Source organism: Balaenoptera ricei, chromosome 16 (assembly GCF_028023285.1).
Source record: "Balaenoptera ricei isolate mBalRic1 chromosome 16, mBalRic1.hap2, whole genome shotgun sequence".
Classification (NCBI taxonomy): domain Eukaryota; kingdom Metazoa; phylum Chordata; class Mammalia; order Artiodactyla; family Balaenopteridae; genus Balaenoptera; species Balaenoptera ricei.
In genome coordinates, this window is record NC_082654.1 from 50,011,780 (window position 1) to 50,037,286 (window position 25,507).

The following is a 25,507-nucleotide window of genomic DNA, read 5'->3' on the forward strand; positions in this document are numbered from 1 at the left end:
GAAGGCTCTCATGAGTTGTAACAACTTGCAAAAACAAAAAAACAAAAAAAACTCTTAACTAACCAAATTGACTTATTCTTTCAGAAGAAAAACAACTGCAATATTAGCAAAGTATCAACTGCTAACTATTTCCCTAAATCAAACAAAAAAAGCCTTAGAACATACTTTATTTAGCTACTAACTTGTGTAACCTGTGAAAAACAAGGCAATATAAATTCCTATGTAAGTATAAAAATAAATTTGAAGTAACCTCTAAAGGTTATTTAATTAGCTCAAGGTTTTTCACATTGTTCTACAAAACCTGAAGCTCCCCAGGTTCCATGGGATATTCTCCATCCAGAATTAGATCCTAAGATTTTTATGAAATTACTGAACTAGAGCAATCTCACTTGAATCTAGATCAGTCTTAAAACCAGAACTATCTACAACATCTGTCTCTCAAATCCCTTGCAAAATATTTACATACCATGTTATTTTCATTATTGTAAAACATTCTTTACCCTTCCATTGTATTAACATCTACAAAACATTTATAAAAGCCATTTAGCTCCTTGGAAATATGCTTTCAAAGATGTAGCAACTTTGAATGCTCATAATAAAAGATTAAACTTTAATCTTTTTTTTTCTAAACTTTAATCCTTTAAAGAAATCCCAAAATTAAAAATTGGCTGACTTCAACTAGCCAAAACCATACTGTTTTTAATTACTATAGGTTCACACTAAATCCTGATATCTAAGAGGGCAAATTATTCCTGCTTTTCTTTTTCAAAAATGCCCAGGCTAAAAATATATATATATAAATATAAATAAATAAATACAATAAATGCCCAGGCTGCTTTTGACCACTTACTCTTTTACCTACTAGAATAGTCTTATCAAATTTCATGAAAATCTTATTGGGATTTTGATTGGATTTTTACTGAATTTATAGATCAACTTGGAGAGAACTGAAATCTTTACAATGTTAAACCTTTCAGTGAACAAAATATGTTTATTTAGTTCTTTAATTTCTCTTAATTTTTAATTTTTTCATTTAACAACAAAATTGTTAAATTTCTTACTAGATATTTAGTACCACATGATAATATTGTAAATGGTGCCTTCTCTTTATTTGTGTTACTAGTTGTTAGTCACTCCACTCTAGAAATGCAATTGACTTTTGTATATTAACCTTATACCTGGCCACCTTGCTAAACTTTCCCATTATTTCTAATAATTTGCTTGTAGTTTTAAGAGGGGAAAGATCCTTTGTAAATCTATAAATAATAATTATAATAATCCACCACATCATCTGTAAATAATGACAGCTTTATTTCTTCTTTTCCAGTCTTTTTGGAAATTTCTCTTTCCATGTTTTCTCACACTGGTTAGTATCTCCAATAATATGCTGAATAAAAGTAGTAACAGCAGCATCCTAGTCTCGTTCCTAATTTTTTTAAGGAATGTTTCTAATATTTCTCCAATTAAGATATCTGCTCTGGATTTTTTAAAGATACTCCTTATGAATTTAAAATAAATTTCCTTCTATTCCCAATGAATAGGGGTTGAATTTTATTTTCAAAAGCTTTTTTGTACCTTTGAGATGAACATATATGGCTTTTTTTAACTTTTTTTTGAACTAATATTAGACTTACAAAAAAGTTGCAAAAATAGTGGAGTTCTCTTATATTCCTTATCCTATATCCTCTAACGTGAAGATCTTCATAAGTACAGAATAATTATGAACAGGAAATTAATACTGCTTAAATATTAACTATAAATCTTACTCAAATTTTACCAATTTTCCCACTAATATTCTTCTTCTATGTAGCATCTTATCCAGGATTCTACATTACATTTAGTTGTTATTTCTCTTTAGTCTCCTCCAGTCTGCAGTAGTTATCAGTCTTCTTTTTAAAACATTTATTTATTTATCTGGTTGCGTGGGGTCTTAATTGCAGCAGGCAGGCTCCTTAGTTGTGGCTCGTGGGCTCCTTAGTTGCACACGTGGGCTCCTTAGTTGTGGCATGCAAAGTCTTAGTTGCGGCACGCATGTGGGATCTAATTCCCTGACCAGAGATCGAACCCAGGCCCCCTGCATTGAGAGCACGGAGTCTTATCCACTGCGCCACTGGGGAAGTCCCCAGTCTTTCTTGTCATTCATGACCTCGACACTTCTGAAGAGTATTGATCAATTACTTTGTAGAATGTCCCTCCATTTGGGTTTCCCCAATGTTTTCTCATGACTGAAATGAGGTTATGCATTTTTGGCAAGAATACCACAAAAATTATGCTGTCTCCCTTTCAATGCAACATAGCAAGGAATTCATGATATCCTTAATACTGATATTTACCTTAATCACCTAGTTAAGTTGGTGTCTGCCTTGTAAGTTGGTTTTCTCCTTGTAAGCTGATAACTACCTTGGGGAGACATTTTGAGACTATGCAATGTTATTTCTCCCCAAACTTCCATCTACTAATTTTAGCATCTATCAGTGGATCCTTGTTTGCAATATTTATTACTGAAGTGGTTATCTAATGGTAATTCTCTGTTTTCCTTTTTCTTCTCACATTTATTCATTGTAATTCCAATTTAGTCATTGGAATTGTGAAGAAGAGCTCTTATTTATTTGTTTGTTTGTTTATTTGTTTACTTAATTTAGTTTGTAAGTCAGTCAGTTGAATGTTTATTTATTTCAGTATGAACCCATAAGTATCTTATTCTATGGGCTATAATCCAATACTATCTTTTCTTTTTTTCCTTAAATTGTTCCAGTTTTGGCTAGTAGGTAGTCCTTCATGTTGGCTCTTGTGTTCTTTCAAAACAACCCTTTTCTGACACCACCAGATGTTCCAGGCTCTTCTCGTATTTTCGCTGTCCCAGTCCTGTAATCAACCACTTCTAGCAGTGCTGGTTCCTTTTACAGACCAAGATCTGGGCCCTAGGTATGATCATTCTTACTGAGGTGTCACTACTTCTGTGTCCTCTCAGCAGACAGAACTAGGAAATATATGTACTAAGCATAGTAGCCCACCTATACACATATATCTATATTTCTGTATCCCTTTATCTATATGCTTATCTATCTATATATTGAAAACCATGAGCATACACTAGTATTTCTAGCTCTAATCCAAAAGGTTCCTTTTAACCTTCCCTCTTTTTTAAATATAACTTCTTTCTTTCACAGTGAGAAACCCAATTCTCATTATCTACAATTTATTTACTTACTTGTTCAATTTTAGTACATATACAGAGTTGTTGCTAATCCATTCCTCTTTGAGAAACACTTTTACTAACTAGATTACAGCATTTATGTACGTTTTTTTCCTTAGCCTTACAGAATCCAGTCAATACACTGTTTTCCAGTTTCTTAAGTTTGTTCTTTTTCCCCCCACCCTTCTGTGTAGTTATTTTATTCATCTGTAATACTGTTAGGCTCATTTGTCAGTGTTCATTCCATTTTGGGTTCCCCCTCCACCACATTCTAATTGGTTTTAATCGTTTATTTTCGGGGGTATATGAAACATCACTGTGGTTCTGTGAGACAGAGCCACACAAAAAGACATACTCAAAGAAGTGTCACTCCCTCCTCATCAATGTTACCCTATTTCCATTCCCTCTTTCATCTCTCTCATTGATGCTACCTTATTTCCATTCCCTCTTTCTTTCTACCCCTTTCCCAACCTTTCCCAAGATTGCAGGTATCTAATCTTGTTATTTCTGGTTTATCCTTTCTGCATTTTTTTTGCACAAATGAGGAGTTACATGTATATTTTCTTATTCCTCCCTTCTTTCTTAGATGAAGGATAGCATACTACATACGCTTTTGGGGGCTTTTTATTTTTCACATAACAATATGTCGTGGAAATCACTTCATATCACTTCATAGACTCTTTTTACACCTGCATAGTATTCCACTATGTGACTGTACCATAATTTAATCAACCATTCTATGTATGAGCATTTCAATTTTTTCAATGTCTCGTAATTATAAACAACACTGCAAACAATAACCTTGTTCCGATGTATTTTCATATTTTTGTATTGATAGTTGTATCTTCAGGATGGATTCCTAAAAGTAAGCTTGTTGGGTTGAAAGCTGCGTACATATGTAATTCTGTTAGGTATCACCAAATATTCCTCCAGAAGGGTTGTGGCAATTTACCTTCCCACCAGCGATGTGTAAAAGAGCCTTCTCCCCCACAGCCTCATCAACAGAATGTGTTGTCCTAGTTTTTAATTTTTGCCAATCTGATAGGTGAACGACATCTGTGTTGTTTTAACTTGAATTTCTCGTGTCTACTTCCCATTTTTCCATCAGGTCCGCTGTTGCTCAATTTTTAAGAGTTCTCCACATATTAGGAATACTACCCTTTTGTCTTAGATGTATGTTGCAAATATTCCCTCCAAGTATGCCAGCTGTGTTTTGACTTTATGTTGTTTTTATTCATTCAAATTTTTATTTTTCCATAGGTAAATGTATTAGTCTTGTATTTTACTGCCTCTGGATTCTGAGTAATAGTAAGAAAGACTTTCCCTACACCAGGTTTAGAGGGGAATTCATCTATGTTTCCTTCTAATAGTTATATGGTTTTATTTTTTACATTTAGATTCTTTTTTTTTTTGTAATTTATCTTTTTTTTTAACATCTTCATTGGAGTATAATTGCTTTACAATGTTGTGTTAGTTTCTGCTTTATAACAAAGTGAATCAGCTACACGTATACATACATACCCATATCTCCTCCCTCTTGTATCTCCCTCCCACCCTCCTTATCCCACCCCTCTAGGTGGGATACAAAGCACGGAGGTGATCTCCCTGTGCTATGCGGCTGCTTCCCACTAGCTATCTATTTTACATTTGGTAGTGTATATATGTCAATGCTACTCTCTCACTTCATCCCAGCTTACCCTTCCCCTCCCAGTGTCCTCAAGTCCATCCTCTACGTCTGCATCTTTATTCCTGTCCTGCCCTTAGGTTCGTCAGAACCATCTGTTTTAGATTCCATATGTATGTTAGCATACAGTATTTGTTTTTCCTTTTCTGACTTACTTCACTCTGTATGACAGACTCTAGGTCCATCCACCTCATTACAAACAACTCAATTTCGTTTCTTTTTATGGCTGAGTAATATTCCATTGTATATATGTGCTACATCTTCTTTATCCATTCATCTGTCGATGGATACTAGGTAGCTTCCATGTCCTGGCTATTGTAAACAGTGCTGCAATGAACATTGTGGTACATGACTCTTTTTGAATTATCGTTTTTCTCATGGTATATGCCCAGTAGTGGGACTGCTGGGTCATAAGGCAGTTCATTTTTAGTTTTTTAAGGAACCTCCATATTGCTCTCCATAGTGGCTGTATCAATTTACATTCCCACCAACAGTGCAAGAGGATTCCCCTTTCTCCACACCCACTCCAGCATTTACTGTTTGTAGATTTTTTGATGATGGCCATTCTGACTAGTATGAGGTGATACATCATTGTAGTTTTGATTTGCATTTCTCTAATGATTAGTGATGTTGAGCATCCTTTCATGTGTTTGTTGGCAATCTGTATATCTTCTTTGGAGAAACGTCTGTTTAGGTCTTCTGCCCATTTTTGGATTAGGTTGTTTGTTTTTTTCATATTGAGCTACATGAACTGCTTGTATATTTGGAGATTAATCCTTTGTCAGTTGCTTCGTTGGCAAATATTTTCTCCCATTCTGAGGGTTGTCTTTTCGTCTTGTTTATGGTTTCCTTCGCTGTGCAAAAGCTTTTAAGTTTCATTAGGTCCTATTTGTTTATTTTTGTTTCTATTTCCATTTCTCTAGGAGGTGGGTCAAAAGGGATCTTGCCGTGATTTATGTCATAGAGTGTTCTGCCTATGTTTTCCTCTAAGAGTTTGATAGTGTCTGGCCTTACATTTAGGTCTTTAATCCATTTTGAGTTTATTTTTGTGTATGGTGTTAGGAAATGTTCTTATTTCATTCTTTTACATGTAGCTGTCCAGTTTTCCCAGCACCACTTATTGAAGAGGCTGTCTTTTCTCCATTGTATATTCTTGCCTCCTTTATCAAAGATAAGGTGACCATATGTGCGTGAGTTTTTCTCTGGGCTTTCTATCCTGTTCCATTGATCTACATTTCTGTTTTTGTACCAGTACCATGTTATCTTGATTACTGTAGCTTTGTAGTATAGTCTGAAGTCAGGGACCCTGATTCCTCCAGCTCCATTTTTCTTTCTCAAGATTGCTTTGGCTATTCAGGGACTTTTGTGTTTCCATATAAGTTGTGAAATTTTTTGTTCTAGTTCTGTGAAAAATGCCATTGGTAGTTTGATAAGGATTGCACTGAATCTGTAGATTGCTTTGGGTAGTATAGTCATTTTCACAATGTTGATTCTTCCAATCCAAGGACATGGTATATCTCTCCATCTGTTTACATTTAGATTCTTAATCCATTTGGAGTTTATTCTTCTATTTGCTGTGAGAATTTGTCACCCGAAAACTCAGTTCACCTTTTCGTGGGTGTCAAGTCAAAAGACACTACCGGGCTTCCCTGGTGGCGCAGTGGTTGAGAATCTGCCTGCCAATGCAGGGAACACGGGTTCGAGCCCTGGTCTGGGAAGATCCCACATGCCGCGGAGCAACTGGGCCCGTGAACCACAATTACTGAGCCTGCGCGTCTGGAGCCTGTGCTCCGCAACAAGAGAGGCCGCGATAATGAGAGGCCCGTGCACGGCGATGAAGAGCGGCCCCCACTTGCTGCAACTAGAGAAAGCCCTCACACAGAAAAAACGAAGACCCAACACAGCCATAATATAAATATAAATAAATAAATAAATAAATAAGAAAAAACCCCCAAAGTTTGAAAAAAAAAAAAAAAAGACACTACCAAGTCAAAGATGGGGAGAAGGCAGGATTTATAACTTGCAGCAAGTAAGGAGAACACTGGTGATCATTCCCAAAGCAGTGTCTCCCAGAACAGCAAAACTGCATAAGTTTTAAGCTAAGGGTACCTGCATATTCATGAAGGGGTTTGGGCAGTTGGCAGTTTAAGCTAAGGGTACCTGCATATTCATGAAGGGGTTTGGTGTATGCATATTCATGAAGGGACTTGGGCAGTTGGCAGAGTCCAAGCTGGAAAAGGTCAAAATCATCATCCCTTAGGTTCCAGTTGATCTGGTGGTTCAGCAATTCAGGCTAATCTTTACCTTTGAAACAGAACTGGGAATCTTTACAACTGATATTTTATCTTTGTTATTGTTACTTCTCTTCCCTGATAACAGTCATTGGTTTCTGCATTCCTTTGTTCCCTTAAGATCATTAATTACTGAGACCTGTTCAAGGACAAGCATTATGGCCATGCTTAGACCACAAAATGGCTTAGGCCAAAAATGGCTTCTCTTGTGTCAAGAAAGCCATGCCTGGTTCTCTTTCTCTGGGGACTCCCTTACCCTATCTGGTTCCAAAATGGATATAATCTTATCTTTTTCTAAATGGCTACCCAGTTACCTCAGCACCATTTATTAAAAAGCTAACCGTTACCTCAGTGGTTTCAGTTACCATCTTTGTCATATACTAAATTATACATATGTGGTCTAATTCTGGTCTCCCTATTCTGTTCCACTGATCTAGTTGCCTATTCATGCACCAGTATCACACTGCTTTGATTATGGGGGCTTTAGAGTATGTTTCAATGCCTGATAAGCCTAGTCTCTCATAGTTTTTTTTTCCTAGCTTTCCTAGTTTTTCTGTTTTCCTAGCTATTCTTGCATGTTTGTTTTTCCATATGAATATTAGTATCAAGTTGTATATGCCATAACATAGCATGTTGGTATTTTTATTGAGACTGCATTGAATTTATAAATTATCTTAAGGAGAATTGGTATCATTATAATGTTGAGTCATCCCATCCAAGAATAGGGAATGTTGTCTTTCCATTTGTTCATGTATTCATTTTTTTCTAGTGTATTTAAAATTTTTCTTCATATAGGTGTTGCACATTTCTTGTTTAATTTATCCTGAAGTATCTTCTTTATTACTATTGTAAATAAGTATTTTCCTACCATTATGCCCTCTGTTTGGTGTTTGTGTATACAAATGTTATTGATTTTTTTTAATAGTAATTTTTGTATTGTTACACCACTGAATTCTTTTATTGTTTGAACTGATTTTATCTTTGAGTCCCTGGAGTTTTCCAGATATGTTATCAAAGCATTTCTACATAGAGATAGTTTTTATTCTTCTTCACCCATTCAAATGTCTCTTCTTGTCTAATTGCATTGGTTAATAAGTCTATATATAATGGTGAAGAATAGCAGAGATAGTGAACATTCTTATCTTATTACTGATTTTAGTGGAAATGCCTCTAGTGTTTCTCCATTAAATAAGATTAGGCATTAGGGCTAAGCATATCTATATTTTTGATACAGTATCAACTGTATTGTAACTGTAGCACTGTACTGAAACTGTACTTATTGATAGAAGGAGAAAGTATCCCTCAATTTTTACTTCCTGGAGTGCTTTTTATGATAAATTGATGTTGAATTTTGTCAAAGGATTTCTCAACATCTATGGAGATAGTCATATAATTTTTCCTTAGATTTATTAATATGAAATATGATACTCATGCATATTCTGATACTGAACAAATCTTCCATTTCTGGAATAAATCTCACTTGGTCATTATTTTCCTAAAGTGGTGTTAGATTTTGTTTACTAAAATTCTGTTTAAACTTTTGTACCAATAATCATGTACAATACTGGTTTGTATTTTTATTTGTAATGTTTTTATTTGGTTTAGGTGTCAGTGTTATATTTGCTTTATAAAAGGAATTAGGAATTTTCCTTCTTCAATACTCTGGAATAGGGACTTCCCTGGTGGCACAGTGGTTAAGAATCTGCCTGCCAATGCATGGGACACAGGTTGGAGCCTTGGTCCAGAAGATCCCACATGCCACGGAGCAACTAAGCCCATGCACCACAACTACTGAGCCTGCGCTCTAGAGCCTGTGAGCTACAACTACTTAGTCCGCATGCCACAACTACTGAAGCCCACATGCCTAGAGCCTGTGCTCCACAACAAGAGAAGCCACTGCAATGAGAAGTCCACGCAGTGCAACAAACAGTAGCCCCTGCTCGCCCCAACTACAGAAAGGCCCACACACAGCAACAAAGACCCAACACAGCCAAACATAAATTAATTAATTTTTAAAAATACTCTGAAATAATTTTAACACCATTGGAATTATCTGATCTTTGAAGGTTTGGTAGAATTTCCCATGAAACTATCTGGGCCTCGCACTTTTTTGTATGGTAGTTCCTTAATTCTTTTTATTTTTATTTTTGGCTGCACCTCATGGCTTGTGGGATCTTAGTTCCTGGACCAGGGATCCAACCGGGGCCTCCAGCAGTGGAAGCACAGAGTCCTAACCACTGGACGGCCAGGGAATTCCCTGTATTTCTTCTATAGAAACTGGTCAGTTTAAGCTTTCTATCTCTAACGGGATCAATTTTGGCAATCTGTATTTCCCTAGAAAATTATATATCTAGCTTTTTCAAATTTATTTGCATTAAGTTCTGTAAAATAGCCTTTTATTTTTTTAACATATTATTATTATTATTTTTTTTTTTTTTTGGCTGTCTTGGGTCTTCATTGTTGCATGCGGGCTTTCTCTAGTTGCAGTGAGTGCAGGCTCCTCGTTGCAGTGCGTGGGCTTATCATTGTTGTGGCTTCTCTTATTGCAGAGCGTGGGCTCTAGGCACGTGGGCTCAGTAGTTGCAGTACGCAGGCCCTAGAGCACGCGGGCTTCAGTAGTTGTGGCGCACAGGCTCAGTAGCTCCGTGGCATGTGGGATCTTCCCGGACTAGGGATCGAACCTGTGCCCCTGCATTAACAGGCAGATTCTTAACCACTGTGCCACTAAGGAAGTTCCCTTTTATTGGTTTTTAACTTCTGTTTCAATGATTATTTCCTCCTTGTCATTTATTCTGTATCTTTGTGCTTTCTCCCTTTTTTCTTTATTTTTTCTTTTTCTTTTGTTTCTTTTTAACTTTATTGTATTATAGTTGATTCACAATGTTTTGTTCGTTTCAGGTGTACAATGAAGTGATTCCATTTACATATACATATATTCATTCTTTTTCAGACCCTTTTCTCATATAAGTTATCAGAGAACATCAAGTAGAGCTGTTATACAGCAGGTCCTTGTTGGTTATCTACCTTATATATAGTTATGTGTGTATGTTAATCCCAAGCTCCTGATTTATCCCTCCTCCCCACATTTCCCCTTTGGTAACCATAAGTTTGTTTTCCATATCTGTAAGTTTGTTTCTATTTTGTAAATTAGTTCACTTGTATCATTTTTTTAAAAATTTATTTATTTATTTTTGGCTGTGTTGGGTCTTCGTTTCTGTGCAAGGGCTTTCTCTCGTTGTGGCAAGCGGGGGTCACTCTTCATCGCGGTGCGCAGGCCTCTCACTATCGCGGTCTCTCTTGTTGCGGAGCACAGGCTCCAGACGCGCAGGCTCAGTAATTGTGGCTCACGGGTCCAGGTGCTCCGTGGCATGTGGGATCTTCCCAGACCAGGGCTTGAACCCATGTCCCCTGCATTGGCAGGCAGACTCCCAACCACTGCGCCACCAGGGAAGCCCGCTTGTATCATTTTTAAAAAAAATTAGATTCCACATATGAGTGCTCTGTCTGACTTACTTCACTTAATATGATAATTTCTAGGGCCATCCATGCTGCTGCAAATGGCATTATTTCATTCTTTTTTATGGCTGAGTAATATTCCACTGTATATACATACCACATCTTCTTTATCCATTCCTCTGTCAGTGGACATTTAGATTGCTTCCATGTCTTAGTTATTGTAAATAGTGCTGCAATGAACATTGGGGTGCATGTCTCCCTTTTTTCTTGATCAAATTAACTAGTTGGTTCATCTATCTTTTTTTGAAACAAGATTTTGATTTATTATTAAAATTATCATTTTTTAATTCTTAGTCTTATTAATTTCTGCTTTTACCTGTATTATTTCATTCCTGTTTCTCTGCTTTACTTTGTTGTTCTTTTGCTAGTTTTCTGAGTTTGGAATTTAATTCATTTATTTTTATTCTTTCATTTTTATTGATAAAAAGAGTTTAGCTAATAAATTTTTCTTTGATAACTCCCTTAAATGCATCCCAGAGATTCTGACATGCAGTGTTTTCATTGTCATTATTTTTTTAAATTGTATAATATCAGTTTGTATTTCCTTTTTCACCCAGGATTTTTTTAATAGGTTTAAAATTTCCAGATATAGGACCTGCTGTTGTTGTTGTTGTTAATAAATTCTAGTTTTATACCATTTGATCAGCGTGTTTGTAATAATTCCACTTTATAGAAGTTACTGACATTTTCTTTATGACCTAATAGGATCAATTTTCCTGACTGTGTTGTGGGCACATGACAAAAATGCGTATTTCTATCATTAGAATGTAGACTTCAATTTATATCCATAAGATCTACCCTATTCATAGGATCAACACTGTTCACTATGTTATTTAGATCTTTTATGTCCTTAGTTATATTCTGTCTATTAGATCTGTCTTGTGCCATTAGAGAAATGCAAATTAATACCACAATGAGATATCACTACACACTGATTAGAATGGCTACTATTTCAAAACAGGACAATACCAAATGCTGACAAGGATGCAGAGAATCTACAAGATACACTGCTGGTAGGAGCCACTCTGGAAAATAGTTTGGCAGTTTCTTTTAAAACTGAACATGTATTTGCCATACAACCCCCTCTTCTCATTACCTCAAGAATTCCAGAGGCTCAGAAACTCCACGGAAGAACTTCGGAGGTCCCTGGAACCACTTGGAATGATATGCAAGGTTTTATATCTATCTACTTAAGTCTATTTTTCTGAAGACATGGCCCATAGCTTCTCAAAAAGGTCTACAACTTGCTAAAAGGTTAAGAACCATGACTATATTGACTCTAAGAAAAATAAGAAAATGAAACATGAACCCCAATATTTCTTTTTTCTTTTTTTTAAATGAAATTTATTTTATTTATTAATTAATTTATTTATTTATTTTTTAAATTTTTGGCTGCGTTGGGTCTTCATTGCTGCGCGCGGGTTTTCTCTAGTTGCGGCGAGCGGGGGCTACTCTTCGTTGCAGTGTGTGGGCTTCTCGTTACGGTGGCTTCTCTTGTTGCAGAGTACAGCCTCTAGGTGCGTGGGCTTCAGTAGTTGTGGCACGTGGGTTCAGTAGTTGTGGCTCACGGGCTCTAGAGTGCAAGCTCAGTAGTGGTGGCACACAGGCTTAGTTGCTCCGCGGCATGTGGGATCTTCCCGGACCAGGGCTTGAACCCATGTCCCCAGCATTGGCAGGCGGATTCTTAACCACTGTGCCACCAGGGAAGCCCCCAATATTTCTTAAATATGATTATACTGTACAAGTTCATTTTTGTAAATTCTATTTTCATTCTTACTAAGAAAATAAACCAATACCTTTCAGCTAACTTGTTTAGAAGACATTTTGTAACACTACCATTTTAACCCTACTTTTTTCTAATACACTTCAAATACTAAGAAATTATTATATTTAAAATGTGTCTTACATTCTTCAGGATGGACAGATGAATAACTCCCAAGATTTAATAAGTGACTGGTAAATGTTGATTGCAGTACTGTCTCACCAACCCAATGATCCTCATGAATAGTAACATCTAGAAAGGGGAAAAAAAAAAGTTCTGATCATGCCAAAAATTCCTTCACATTGTGGTTAACGTACCTATCATAGTAAAATACTGTGCATGCCTCTCACATGCCAGCCAACTGAACTTCAAATAGGGTAAATCATCTGCCTAAAGAAACAAAATGATAAAATAGCAAATCTGAACTCTGAACCTAGGTATGTCTGTATGTAGGTAAAATAACAAAATTGCTTCTGTATATTCAAACAATATCAATATGGAAGCTCTGCTCCACAGAAGTTTAATGGCTTTTGTTCACTTAAGGCAAATGGTACAATGTATATTTCTGATAAATTAAAAGTGAATAGGGACTTCCCTGGTGGCACAGTGGTTAAGAATCTGCCTGCCAATGCAGGGGACGCGGGTTCAGTCCCTGGGCTGGGAAGATCCCATATGCCTCGGAACAACTAAGCCCACGTGCCACAACTACTGAGCCCACGTGCTGCAACTACTGAAGCCCACGCGCATAGAGCCCATGCTCCGCAACGAGAGAAGCCACTGCAATGAGAAGCCTGAGCACTGCAATGAAAAGTAGCTCCCACTCGCCACAACTAGGGAAAGCCCATGCACAGCAACAAAGACCCAACACAGCCAAAAAAAAAAAAAGTGACTAATTTAGGGCCAGGAAGCCAAGCAGTGGTTCATTCCAAAGCAGTAGTGCCTAGAAGAGTAAAAAATATTCAGTATGCATTTACCCCTTCTGCTAATAAGCATAACATAAGGCATTCTTATTCAGAAATTGTGAACTAGATACTATTTTTTCCTAAGGAAATAAAGCAAAACAGAACAAAAAACCCTGTTAAAAAAAAAGGTGTTCATAGAAATAATCTAAATATACTATAATAGGAAAATGGTTAAGTAAATTGTGCTAAATCACTTCACAGAATGTTACCTAGTTGTTAACAATTGTATGGACACTAGGAAAAGATAGAGAGATAGCAGGGTTGAGTTTCCATCTGCTAGGAAAAGGCCTCCTGGGAGGCACACACAGTGACAGTAATGCCTTGGTAAAGTAACCATGGTCCACGGTCTAACCCTCTCTTTATGGTCTGCGGAACCTCATTTTTTTCAGCACTCCAAAAATAGATTTCAGCTCTGCAGCATAAACTCAGTTAATGAGACAAAAAAACCCAAAACAGAACACAATCTTCTTGTTTAAATATACAACAAGGCATTAATTGCCAAAGAACAACACTTGCAGCCTGTTCTCACCTTGTAGGCAGTTTTACACCTTGGAAGCCAAGTCATAAGGAAAGGGCTGCTCAGCGAGCACTGAATCAGAACAGAGCTGAGTTAGATGACCTGAGCTGCCAACGAATAAGAGGATACCGCCAGTGAGACAAGACTACGCCAAGCTGTTACAATCCCATGTTCATCTCTTCAGTAGGGACTGCACCTGACAATCTTACACAAATACCAGCGTATATTAGCTAAGGTTCTCACTCCCCCAGCAAACCATCTGGTAGGAATTACCAGTGATTGCCTTGATTTCTCTTTATAAGCTTCTAAGGCTGACCCACACCTCTTCTCTATCACATTCTTTCTTTAGATGTGCTATTAAGCTCAATCAACTTCATCCTGGTCTGGGATTCATGCTTTTTTTAAAATATAAATTTATTTATTTATTCACTTATTTTTGGCTGCGTTGGGTCGTCATTGCTGCCCGCGGGCGTTTCTCTAGTTTTGACAAGCGGGGGCTACTCTTCGTTGCATTGCGCGGGCTTCTCACTGCGGTGGCTTCTCTTTGTTGCGGAGCACGGGCCCTAGGCACGTGGGCTTCAGCAGTTGTGGCACACAGGCTTAGTTGCTCCGCAGCATGTGGGATCCTCCTGGACCAGGGCTCGAACCCGTGTCCCCTGCATTGGCAGGCAGATTCTTAACCACTGCGCCACCAGGGAAGTCCTGGGATTCATTCTTTTTTTTTTTTTAATTAAGATTGGAAAGTCCACTTATTTATTTTTATTTATTTATTTATTTATTTTTGGCTGTGTTGGGTCTTCGTTGCCACGCACGGGCTTTCTCTAGTTGCGGTGAGCGGGTACTACTCTTCGCTGTGGTACGTGGGCTGGTACGTGGGCTTCTCATTGCAGTGGCTTCTCTTGTTGCGGAGCAGGGGCTCTAGGCACGCAGGCTTCAGTAGTTGTGGCTCACGGGCTCAGTAGTTGTGGCTCACAGGCTCTAGAGCACAGGCTCAGTAGTTGTGGTGCAAGGGCTTATTTGCTCCATGGCATGTGGGATCCTCCCAGACCAGGGCTCAAACCCGCGTCCCCTGCATTGGCAGGCAGATTCTAAACCACTGCACCACCAGGGAAGTCCTGGGATTCACTCTTAAAATGACTGGTATCTCTGCCCTAATACACTGGTGTGTTGATTTTTAAATCAATAAAGGACATGTAATAAAATGTTAAGATTTCTTTTTTCACGTGAAAAAGCAGGATACAAACTGTTTTTCATGATTACAATTGTATATTAAGAGTAGGGATTCTGGAGTCTGGGTGAAACCCTGCTTTGCCACCTCCTAGCTGGGTGACAGTGGGCAAGTTACTTCACTTCCCTAGGTCCCAATTTCCTCCAGCTGAAAAATGAGGATGATAATCAGTGCTCTCCTCATATAGTTGTTGTAATGAGTTGAAAGACACGTAAAGTTTGAAACAGGAACTGACACTAAGTAAGTTCCCAATAAATATCAGCTATTACCCATGTATGCAGACACAGATTGAGAAGCACAGGGAAGATAAGAGGAAGGTAACACTCCAAAACTCCACTGGCAAAAAAAAAAAAAAAAAAAAAAAAACCTCCACAGGCGGTTATATGAGGTTGGTATAATACCAGGAGTTTCTCTTTTCCATATTTCCAAATGTGATTTATAGCGACCCTTGAATAACGTGGGGTTAACGCATCTATAACTTTACAGTTAGCCCTCCATATCCCTTGTTCCTCCACATCCACGGATTCAACCAACCACTAACAGTGGAGTACTGTAGTGTTTACTATTGAAAAATACGCACATATAAGTGGACCCATGCAGTTCAAACCCATGTTGTTCAAGGCCCTACAGTAATTTTAATAATTTTAAAATGCAATAGAAATTCTATGTTCCCTCAATAAGAATGTAGTGTGCACAGCTTTATTAGGGATTAAGTAGTAGATATATTGTCCTTTTATCATAAGATGGTTAATACACCTAAGGAAAATGGTAAAAAAAAAGATATACATAAATAAAACTAAAGAAAGAGCCTGATGATACACGACATGAATGCTAGCACAGTGAATGAAAGGAGGAGCAAGCAGAGAAGGCTTCTTAAGGAGAAGATGAGTGGGAAGGAGGGACAGAGCTAAGAAGGACAGACAAATGCCCAGAAATGGCAACACACAGGATCCCAGGAAGGGGTGAGGAGACCAACACGGATGCCATAAGGAACTCGATCATTGCTGGAACCCTGAGAGGCAAATGGTAAAGAGAGAATCCTCAAAGGCTTAAAGTGGGAGGGGGAAAAAGCCCACAGCTTTGTAAAATAAACTCCCAGTATACCATGATGACCTTACCCGTGAGTAAAATTATATCTCCAAGAAACACTGTAAGTGCCCAAAACGCTGCAGTCCTCCACAGAAAAACCTTCTTCTTAATTTCTGATTGGTCAATTACCACAATTGTTGCTAAAGGCACTTTGGAGCCAGAATTTGGTCCAGATTTTATGTTTATTTCTTTCACGTGACATGGAGATAACACCATGACTAAACAATTATACTTCTGACTTTCAGAATCACAGTTTTTTATTAACGATGTTTTTTTAATGCCCTTAAATCCAGACACATTCCTCTGGTGCATTGTTACAGTATGATCTCTCTCATTAGAAATCAACTTGATTTTCTTAGCGACGTGGGGGACTTCAGATAGAGCTTGAGGATGGCCTGATTTATCTTCAGAGGTCCAACTTCTTTTAATAGAACTTTTGTGGAAGGTATTTAGTTGGGAACACAGTATTCCTGAGCTACATGACTCAATGCGTATCTCATTTGGTGGCAATTTATCATCAAAACTGAAAAGTTCTTGAGATCCTATATTTTCTTCAAGACCTTTATCGGTGTTCAAAAGAATGTGGCTATTTTTTGTTTCAGGACAAACAGGACTAAAAAGTTCAAGGGAACAGGCTTGGTTCTGTCCACCTTCATATCCTTCTGTAGAATCATCATTGGGCTGAATCAAATTATCTTCAGTTATTCTTATTTCCCCATGGCTTGTCTCTGGTTCAATCTCCATTTTAATGGTTCCTTTATTTACAGAATTCTGCCCTTTATACTTCCTTTGAGCTAAAAAAGCAACCTGGCTGGAGGTCATTACACTGAGAAATTCAGTATCAGTGGATATCTTAAGGCCTGAGACCTTCCTAACTGTTCCTTCAGGCCTTGGTTTGTCTACTGTGCTAGAGGAAAAGAATTCCAGACACTGGTTTTGTATTTCTTGATGCTCTGTTGGTGCACAGTTTGTTTCCATAGCTCCTGGCCCCATATTAGTCTGTTCAGCACCACAGACCACATCCAATATAGCTGCACACTTATGATCTAACTGAAAGGAATTTTTTGGAACATTCTGACCATGTATATTTGATTGATCTTTATTCTGTTCATCTGTGATTTTCTTATGTTCACTGAAAAGCTTTTGATACTTTTCTTCTTCAGTTAAATGTTGAAATCCGGCCTTAAATCCACATATTTGATCACTGGAGTTGGTTCTATCACTCAACCCCAAGGGGTGACTCTTCTGGGATTTTATAGTTTGTGTTTCAGAAATGCAATGTGTGAAGTCATCTTTCACATGAACAGATCTGTTCACAGAGTTTGCTGGAAAATGACCATGAGGAAGATCTGGAGGGTCCAGAGGTTCCAGGTCCTGATAATCCTCAACACTTTTGTGCCTGCATTTTTCATCCTTCAGATGTAAGGAATGGTGATTGTACAAAAGTTGAATTTCTTTCCAGGGGTCCGCAGTGGACACTAAAGAAGTTGGTTCCTGTGATACTGTCATTTCCAGTGGATTGACTGGAGCACCCCAAAAAATGTGGACTTGAGATCCTCCACTCATGGTTTCTGAAAAAATGAAAAATCTAAAATAAGCCTTTGTCATTAAATTTTTATAAGTTGATATTAACTTATATCCCCAAAGCAAATAAAAACTATGAATCAAAAACATAATTAATAGATGATTTACATTGTTACTCCATTTAATCATAAAAGTAATAAATATATAAGAAATCGTAAGGAGAAACCAAAACATCCACAAAAATTCCTCACATAAAGACTCTCTTTAAGGAAAATAAAGCTAAGTATACTAACATCAAACGAGTAAATCCTTAGCATGGTCACTTTTTTGTGTTGAAAAACTTGCACCATTTAAACAATAACTTAGTAAAGAAGGCAGGAAACAGCATTTGTTTAACTGCACTATAGTCACCTTGAAATCTCCTGTTTCCTTTACTCCATTGATTATGTAAGTTTAGGGCCTCCTTCCTTGAACTGTGAACTCAATTCCCAAGATTAGGGACCTCCCTGGTGGTCCAGTGGGTAAGACTCCATGCTCCCAATGCAGGGGGCCCGGGTTCGATCCCTGGTCGGGGAACCAGACTCCACACGCATGCCGCAACTGAGTCGGCATGCCGCAGTAAAGGATCCCGTGCACCAAAATGAAGACCCTGAGCGCCGCAGCTAAGACGCCCCCACAGCCAAAATGAGTAAATAAATAAGTATTAAAAAAAAAAGTAAACACACACACACACATACACACAAGTTTCAGTTCCCAAGATCAAAACAAAAGGGTTGAACCAGAGAGAAAATAAAAAACCAAGGCTCTTTTCAAGATGTCCAAGTGACTGTATTATCTATCTTTAATCTGTTAGCATAATCAATAGTTGCTTCTGTATTTTTAATCTTCTCTAAAATACACCAGATTAAGAAAAGTCACTTTGTAATACACAGATAAAAAAACTCATTATAATTTACACAGTTTTTCATTAACTGTGGCACTTGATATAAGTAAATCTAAGTAAGCATCATATTTAGTGAGATAAAAATAAACATACCAATATTTACTTGATAATAACTGACTTCCAAAAAGTTTGTGTTTTTATTTTGTTTTTTTTGGCCACGCTGCGTGGCTTGCGGGATCTTAGTTCCCCAACCAGGGATACAACCACACCCTTGGCAGTGAAAGTGCAGCGTCCTAACCACTGGACCGCCAGGGAAATCCCCAAAGAGTATTTATTAAATAGATCTATTCCTAGAGTTTGCTGACAAATTTTTTATAGTGCTACAGGGACAAAAAGACAGAGTCCCTGGCCTAAGAGAACTGTCAGCCTGGTTTTAAAAAAACAAAAAGGAGAGAAAAATAGTGAATGTAAACTCATAGTTTAAAAATAATGTAATAAATACTATAAGCTATAAATAGGAAAGAGTAGTCTCCTGCGGAACAATGCTCCTATGGAAGGTAAGCGCTATGGCTATAAGCATCTAAACAAAAGAACGAGCAGCTGTAAAAGGCAGAGTTATGAAAGACCATGGTATGATTGAGGACTTTTGATCAGAGTACAGGGTCCTTTGTAAAAAGGTAAGAAAGTTTCAAATCATGAAAAGTCCATCTGGAAGTATGGGAAATATGGCAGTATACAGGAAACGACAGCTATTATCCACAGTCACTCTTATCATTCCTTGAAGATTCGTTCATGGTCACCTCTTTCAAATCTAATAACCTATCCAATTATAATTCTTGTGATTTCAGTATCAATGTGGGTGTTCCTTCCAATACCCTGGCCTCTTGGTTCCTTGCCCTCTTCTCCTCCACTTATTTTATTCTCCACCCTACCTCAGTTATCCATTCTCATAATCATACAACTACCATTATCAATAACTACATACTTTTCCTTAATTTCAAGTTAAGCTTTCAACTCTGACTACTTTCTCCTATCTTCGACTTACCCCCTCTAAATGCACAACTCCAACAATTCTTTGACCACAAGGGATCTACGTTGAACACAATGATCATACTTCATTTTTACAGCCTCATTCTTCACTTCCCTCCTTAACCAACTTAGATTCCATGGTCCATTATTATAATCATTCCCTATCATACTTCTCTAATTCTGCTGCTCTCATCTCCAAGGTATTGGCCCGGCTAAACTCGAACCCTAGTTCAATCACCACCTACTCTACACCTGTAACCAATGAAAACTAGTCATTGGTTAGTTCATTACCACTAACCTCAAGGTGGTACCCAGCAATCTTATCTTTTCCTGTCCATTCGTTCTCCAAGATAACTCTTTTATACCTTTTTACTCTTTAAATCCCCAGCATCTCCTCCCCTATCTTCAAGTGCAGCTGGTGATCATTTACAAGTTGTCAACAACATATTTACCCACTTCTATCATACCCATATACTTTGTCCAACTTCTTATTACTACAGACGAACTAACTGTTCGTGCTTCTATGCAAAGCCATCTCTTCCTCACTTAGACATTAGATCTTATACCCTCTTTCCTACTCAGGTTTCAACAATTCTCCCCTTTTCTCCTAAATCTTGATTTTTCTCTCTTTACTGGAGCATCTCCATCAACATACAAACATGCTGTGATTGTTCCTCAAGCTGTTATTCCTCAGCTCCTACACTCCTCCACTTATTGCGCTACTTTTCTGCTCTCCTCTACAGCAAAATTCCTTGAAAGAACTGTCAATATTCCCTCTGCTCCCATTCTCTCCTAAACCCACTCCAGTCAAGCATTGGTCCAAACCACTCCACTGAAACGGCATATTTCAAGGTCTCCAATAACCTCCACCTTAGCATCAGTCAACTTCCCATTTTCAACTTACTCCGACTGTCAGCAGGATTTGACACCACTGATCACCGCTTTCTTCTTTTTATCTGGCTTTAGGGATACCACATCCTCTTGATTCTCATCCCACCTCACACTACCTCACCAGTCGCTCCTTCTCAGTCTCCTTTGCTAGCTCCTCCTCATCTCCTCAACTTCTTACTCAAGGGCCCAGTACTTGGCTCTCTCTCTGCACTCACCCCCTAGGTGATTTTCTTTCAGTCTCAGGATCTAAATACCTTCTAATGACTACCAGATGTATATCTCCATCACTAATGACTAACGACCACCAGATGTATATCTGATGTAATGACTAATGACCACCAGATGTATATCTCCATCACTAATGACTAATGACAACCAGATGTATATCTGATGTCATGACTAATGACCACCAGATGTATATCTCCATCACTAATGACTAATGACCACCAGATGTATATCTCCATCACTAATGACTAATGACTACCAGAGGGGGCACGGGTTCGATCCCTGGTCAGGGAACTAGATTCCACATGCCTCAACTAAGAGTTTGCAGGCCACAGCTAAAGATCCCGCATGCCACAACTAAAAGATCCCACATGCTGCAACTAAGATGCAGCACAGACAAATAAATAAATAAATATTTTTTTTAAATCCTAGAAAGAAAAACATTGGGAAGCAAGATTAAGGATGATTTTTTTAAAGATTTCTATATTTTAAAAGTTTTATTGTGATGAATAATGAATGTTTATTATTTTTATAATAATCAGATCTTTTTTTGTTTGGTAATTCAGGCTTTTCTTTCACAATCTTCAAACTGGATATGGTGTTCCAATAGACATACAACAATGGACCTAAATCTAACATTGCAGAATAAGAGCTGAGAACAATGATGTCAGCTGTTACCTTATTAGCAACTAAAACAAAGATATACCGCTATTTTCAAACAGTTTATAATAGTGAATTATTACTAAGGAAACAAAATTATAGTAAGCTTAGGTGTCAAGTCTTGACCCATAACAAAACAAAAAGGGCTAAGTATCACTAAGTACTATAATCACATGTCCCACCCCCATCTAATCCTCATAGAAAGAATAATCTGCATAAAGAGTAACTGGTACATTAGATCTAATTGACAGTTTACTATCTATATATCATTATTAAATTGGCCACTAGGGGGCCCCAAATAGCACAGCAAAAACGTTCAAGTTCAAAAGATACATCAAAACCTAGTGGAAGAGGGAGGAATATATTATTCTGACACATAGGTAGAAACACTTAGATATATTCAAATCAAATGCATAAAATTCCTATGCTAACAAACTTCCTTATCTAGAATCTTTGGGTTTTTCTCCAATAGTTTCTTCCCTTTAGCCTCAAATCTTTAAAAACAAAACAAAAAAACAAACTTTCATGTTGTTTCTTTGTTCTCACTTCCTATTTATTCTTCAACCCACTTAAATATGGCTCTGAACTCCAATCATTTTGCTATAAAGTTTTTTACTATGGAAATCAATGACCTCTAATAGCCAAATCCAAAGGTCAGTTTTCAACACTTATCTTACTGCCATTTGAGACTGTTTATCAATTCCTCTTTCCTGAAACACTCTACTTTTTTTGATTCTGTGAGACCATCAAATTAGAATTCTTTTCTGCTTAAAAAACCAGAAAACTATTGATTTATTCATTCAATCATTCACATAACAAATACTCAGTAGTATGTGCCAGGCATCATGCTAAGTACTGGGAATTCAACAACAATAACAAAGAGCTTTAAGGAGCTTATAGTCTAATGGGAGAGCTAAAATGACAACTGTAAAATAGAGAAATTGAGTAACCACAGGAATACATGCAGGGCGTCCCTAGGAGGGAGAAGCCTGGGGCAGCTCAACCAAGTAGGACTGCCCATTACCTGCATTTTTCATAGGCTCTCTGGACTACGTTTAGTGACAAAATTTTGAAACTGAATTTAAATAATATTCATAAAAAAGGAGTACAATACAGTCCCAAGGCATCCCTGCACTCCACCCCAACACCAGAGCCAGTAAAGCAGCCTCCACTGTTTTACCCAAGGGACAGACCTGCAATAGGTAATCTCCAAAAGGTTTAGAAAGAGTGTAAGACACTCACTGCTTCTAGGTCCTCACTTAACATTTTCTCCTAAATGTCCTGCAATCTGACTTCTATTTCCTATCTCTATTAAGACAACAGTGAAGCCCAAATTGTCAAATAAGTATCCATAGTACTTCACCACTCCAACTGTGAAACTCTTTCCTTAGTTTCTAGAACACTACTCTTTCCTGACTAGTTCTTCTACCTCTCTGGTTTTTCTTTCTCTCTTTTTCCTTGGGCCATCTCATCTTTTCGTTCCATACAACGCTGCAGAATTCCATCTAATTGCATTCATTTAACTACTAAATATCCAATTATGCTTTACCAGGCTATATTGAACCAACCACTCTCCCTAACATCAGGCTTATATTTCTAGTATCATTGTATCTGACACAATCACAGTAGATAAAAAAGCAATGTTCTTATGGAAGTTTCTCAAAAACCTAAAAATAGAACTACCATATGAACCAGCAATTCCACTCTTGGGTATATATCTAAAAAACAACAAAAACACTAATTCGAAAAGATACATGCACCCCAATGTTCATAGCAGCATTATTTACAATAGCCAAGATGTGGAAGCAACCTAAGTGTCCATCAACAGATGAATGGATAAAGAAGATGTGGTATACATATACAATGGTATATTACTCAGCCATAATAAAGAAATTTTGCTATTTGCAACAACATTGATGGACTTGGAGAGTATTATGCTAAATGAAGTCAGACAGAGAAAGACAAATACTATAAGATATCACTTATATGTGGAATCTAAAAAATAAAGCATTCCAGTGAATATAACAAAAAAGAAACAGACTCACAGATATAGAGAACAAACAAGTGGTTACCAGTGGGGAGTGGGAAGGGGGGAAGGGCAAGATAAGGGTAGGGGATTAAGAGGTACACACTAGGGACTTCTCTGGTGGCGCAGTGGTTAAGAATCCGCCTGCCAATGCAGGGGACACGGGTTCAAGCCCTGGTCCGGGAAGATCCCACATGCCGCGGAGCAACTAAGCCCGTGCGCCACCACTACTGAGCCTGCGCTCTAGAGCCCGCAAGCCACAACTACTGAGCCCGTGTGCCACAACTACTGAAGCCCGCGCGCCTAGAGCCCGTGCTCTGCAACAAGAGAAGCCACCTCAATGAGAAGCCCGCGCACTGCAACGAAGAGTAGCCCCCACTCGCTGCAACTAGAGAAAGCCCACGCAGCAATGAAGACCCAATACAGCCAAAAATAAATTAATTAATTAATTAAAAAAAAAAAAGAGGTACACACTATTATGTATAAAATAAATAAATAAGCTACAAGGATACAACTCAGGGAATATAGCCAATATTTTATAATGGCTATAAATGGAATATAACCTTTAAAAATTATGAATCACTATGTCGTACACACAAAACATATAATATTGTACATCAACTATACCTCAATTAAAAAAAAGAAAGCAATGTTCTATTTAGTCTCTTTCTTGAAGGGAATATCTGACTAAATGACCCTATATCTGACTAGATTCCATAGTCCTTGGATTCAAGTTTGGTAGGGTTGAAGGTTATGAGGCCCAGAGGCCACAGATTCCCAAGATTCAGAGCTCTCCTTGCCTTCTAGGCAGGGGAAGTTGCTGAAGCACACAGGGGTGACACGAAGCAGTCTTGAGAGTTCAGACAAGATCTCCCAGGACGAGAGATGTCTGAAATAAATTAAAGGTCTATAAAATACAAGGTTATTTGTATATAACGATTACTTTAGTATGCCTTCACTTGTTTGTCTGAATATATACCCCTGTACGTGTGGGACTCCCCCTCCCCGCTCAAAAGAAAAAACACAAAAACTGACTTGAAAGTACAGTCCTGTTAATTCAAAAGAGAGTAATTTTTTAAAGAAGTCTTTATATCTAAGGCTGCAGCTAGTTACTCCTCCAATTCATAGGATTTGTGAGTCTGTGAGCAGGGGGATGGCATGTGGTGAGGCCAGAGAGAAACAAAATATTTATCATAGCAAAAATACACTGACTGAGAGTTAAGCTGTGAACACTGACATATTTCAATGATTCCTGGATAACTTTTGGGTGGACTCAGAGGGTTAAAGCTCATTAAGATACCAGATGAAACTTGCAAGTACATATCCATTACCATAGTTAATAATTATACAATTTCTCAATCGGCAGAAGGCCACTTCAGTCAGAAAGACCAATGCAACCATAGTCCTTTATCTTTAGAGTGGTCAGAGTCTGATGAATGGGTCAAAGATTTATAAAACAGGATGAACCATATCAGCAGGTTTGTCTTTGCAGAACACTGCAACTAAAAATGCTTGTTACAAAATATATGTGGTTAAAAGGGAGTGCTTTCTCCATCTTATTACCAACCTAAAAACTCATCATTATAATGCCTTTCCATGTCAATTTTACCAAAAAAAACGAGCATGATAAAGTTACTCAAAAGCATCAAATGACAAAATGAAGAGGCAGCATAGGATTGTAATTAAAAGTATGGGTTTGGGAGCAAGATAGATATGGGTTAAAACCCTACTCTGCAACTTACTAAAAATGTAAACTTGAAATTACTGAAGCTAGATGAGATATATATATACATATATACATATTCTTTATATTTTTGTATATAGTTGAAAACATCCATAATAACAAAATTAATTTCTTTGTAAGTCCAGTGAGAATTGTCTCCTTATCTGTCAAATGAAAATAACATCCATCCCTATCTTACAGTGTTGCTGTGAGATGGGCACAGGGTACTTACTCAATAAAGATTAGAGTCTTAAACCTCAGGAACTCTACACATATATATCGATACTTGGTGACACATAAA

General features: G+C 37.7%; 1 protein-coding gene across 6 annotated transcripts in view; it reads right to left on the reverse strand.

Annotated features, from left to right (window-relative positions):
* Positions 1-25,507, reverse strand: part of SHLD2 (shieldin complex subunit 2) — a 101,019-nt gene that overhangs the window by 38,081 nt on the left and 37,431 nt on the right. For all 6 annotated transcript variants that reach the window (XM_059900659.1, XM_059900656.1, XM_059900657.1 and 3 more), the window contains exons 3-4: positions 16,275-17,816; positions 12,594-12,701 (exon numbers count right to left, since the gene is read on the reverse strand). In XM_059900659.1, the coding sequence (XP_059756642.1) occupies positions 12,594-12,701; positions 16,275-17,811 (1,645 nt within the window). In that variant the 5' untranslated portion in view covers positions 17,812-17,816. The remainder of the gene's footprint in view (positions 1-12,593; positions 12,702-16,274; positions 17,817-25,507) is intronic.